The sequence below is a fragment of the Cricetulus griseus genome, chromosome 4 (assembly GCF_003668045.3).
Source record: "Cricetulus griseus strain 17A/GY chromosome 4, alternate assembly CriGri-PICRH-1.0, whole genome shotgun sequence".
NCBI classification, from domain to species: Eukaryota; Metazoa; Chordata; class Mammalia; order Rodentia; family Cricetidae; genus Cricetulus; species Cricetulus griseus.
Window position 1 is genome coordinate 8781662 of NC_048597.1, and position 2675 is coordinate 8784336.

General features: G+C 41.3%; 1 protein-coding gene across 1 annotated transcript; it reads left to right on the forward strand.

Moving 5' to 3' along the window:
• Positions 1–640: 640 nt before the first annotated feature.
• LOC100773074 (keratin-associated protein 27-1) lies at positions 641–1261 on the forward strand. The gene has a single exon (XM_027413312.1). It carries the CDS (start codon positions 641–643, stop codon positions 1259–1261), a length of 621 nt encoding a protein of 206 aa, XP_027269113.1.
• The last annotated feature ends 1414 nt before the right edge of the window (positions 1262–2675 follow it).

Consider the following 2675-nt stretch of genomic DNA (forward strand, 5'->3'; position numbering starts at 1 on the left):
ATCCCCAGACATACAGATATGCACACATCTGAAAATAAAATAAACACCTTAGGAAGAGGAGAGACAGGAGGCTAGGGACATGAGCACGTTTGAGGCTTTTATTGAATAGAAGAAATTTTGTTACATATTCATTCCACTTACAGATCTGATGGTGGGCACAACTGGACCTACGTCTAAGCATAACCCATCACAATGTTATCACACTGAAAACTCCAGTGATGAACATTAATTAACATTCAGTTACTACTTACACCACATGCTTCATTATCCAACTACCAATATAAAAGCTCATAATGATGAGCTTGGGTGACACGTTGGGACTCCTATTTGACAAACCTCACCCGCCCTGATGACTCAGCTGAGGAGCTCACATGAAAGCCAATTTGAAGACAAACAACTGGACTTGCATCTTGTTAATAAGACACCATTTCACACAGAACTATGCAAAGCAATAATAAGATGTTATCCTTCAAATTAGCTAAAGCAATGAAGTGCAAAGGAGTCTTAAAAATAAAAGCCAACACCCTGCTTTCTGAGTGCTATATAATGTCCCCAGCAAAGACATAATGTCCACATCTTTAAACCTGACATTTGACAACCTGAGTCTTTTTAGCTAACTTCAATTAAAGGTTTGGAGAATATGCCTCATAGCTACTGCCAGTCATTCAGGAGCTTAGGTAAAGCTCCGTCACTCTCTGCCATCACACACAACTCTAATCCTAAAAGCTTTGAAGATGGAATTTTCTTGCCCAGCAGTTGTCACAGCAGAACCTGGCTCCTGGGCAACTTTCAAGAAACCTACAATGAAACCTCAACCCACCAACCGACCACTTGTGAACAACACCAGTGTAAAGAGGACTGTTGTGTGCAAAATTCCTGGATCTCCAGAGCTGACCAAACAACTTGGTCCAATTCCAAAACCTGTGAGAAGACAACATACCAATCAGGAATCTCCCCTGAAGTGCCAGAGTGTGCTTCTCAGCCCTGTCAGTCAAGAAATTGTCAGCAAGTTGGTCTTGTAGTCCAGAGCTATCATCTACCTTCAAGTTACATGGCCAAGTGTTACCCGCTGAAGTCTACAATGTCTGAGAGTTGCCAAACTGTGGAGTTTGAAAGCAGCCAATGCTACTCTCAGGTCTCTGAGTCCAGTTCCTGTAAGTCCTCCAGCAATGCTGTCTCTGGGACACAACTTGTGGAATCTTCTAGCACTTATGAGCCAGCATGCTGTGTGACAGGTGGTTCGAAATTGCCTAGTAAGTGAAGACTTTAGAGAGGATATGGTTGACTTGAAATGATTTCTTAGTACTTGGGAACTGCATTCTCTAAATATAAAATAATTTGTTTGTGATTGGAAATGCTTCTCCTTTCTGGTGGTAACCTAGGATCATAAAGCATGCTAATCATTTTAGCAAATAAGACACTATTTGCTGTTTATCAGGGAATAACCATTGTCTTTTTGAAAAGACAACTTTTGCTACTAGCTATTGTCTATGAAAAATATTTAGCAGAATATGGCTAGTTAACTAATATGATTATACCAGAAATCGATGAAATGCTGAAATTCATCCTGGAAGCTCAAGGTGCTATACAATTTGTTAGGTCAAACTTAATCAGAAATCAACAGCTATTCAATAACATCAGAAACACTACTAGAGCTGGGTCTACTCACTAACTGAATCAAAACACTTGTAAATAGGACACAGAGTATCGACTGAAGAGTGCAAGAAGTTTGAATTTCTCCTCCATGAACTTCCTAAGAATGCAGTCTGAATTTACAGTTCCAATCCTCACTATGTTTCCACTTTTTTTTTATTTTCTCACCTCTTTTTCCCAGTGATTTTGGGAAGGAAAGAAGGTGATTTCTCTAAAATAAAATAAAAAGACTTATTATAAAACCTAGTTATCATACTGTCATTTTTTCTTCGACATTTTGGTGAGGATTTTTTAAAAAGGTGTGTGTGTGTGTGTGTGTGTGTGTGTGTGTGTGTGTGTGTGCGAGAGAGACAGACACACACATATGCACGTACACACACACACACACACACCAGAGAGAGAGAGAGAGAGAGAGAGAGAGAGAGAGAGAGAGAGAGAGAGAGAGTGGGAACCAAATTCGAGTAGGTCCTCTGGATGAGCCTCAAGTACTCTTAAGTTCTGAGCAATCTCCCCAGGCCTCTTGCTGTGAGTTTTGTTTGTTTGTTTGTTTTTCTTTTTTATTTAAATTATAAACAATCTTATTTTATATATTAATCCCAGTTCCCTCTCCCTCCCATTCTCCCATGCCCCCCACTGACCTCCATCCCATCCCTCTTCAGCTCCATTGAAAGGGTGAAGCCTTCTATGGGGGAATCTCCAAATTCTGCCACATCTTTTGGGGCAGGATCTGGGCCTTCCCCCATGTGTTTAAACTAAGAGAGTATCCCTCTATGGGGAGTTGGGTTCCAATGTCCATTTGTACACTAGGTATAAATGCCGTTCAATTACCAGGGGCCTCATCAACTGACCAGGCCTCCTAACTGACACCCTCGTGTAGAGGGCCTAGTTCAGTCCTATGTTGGTTTCCAGGTTATCAATCTGGGGTCCATGAGTTCCCCTTGTTGAGGTTCAGCTGTTTCTGTGGGTTTCCCGAGCATGGTCTTTACTGCTTTGCTCATCACTCCTCCCTATCAACAACTGGA

Coding starts and splice junctions, on each gene's coding strand:
- LOC100773074 (XM_027413312.1), top strand. CDS start 641: ATGCCTCATAGCTACTGCCAGTCATTCAGGAGCTTAGGTAAAGCTCCG.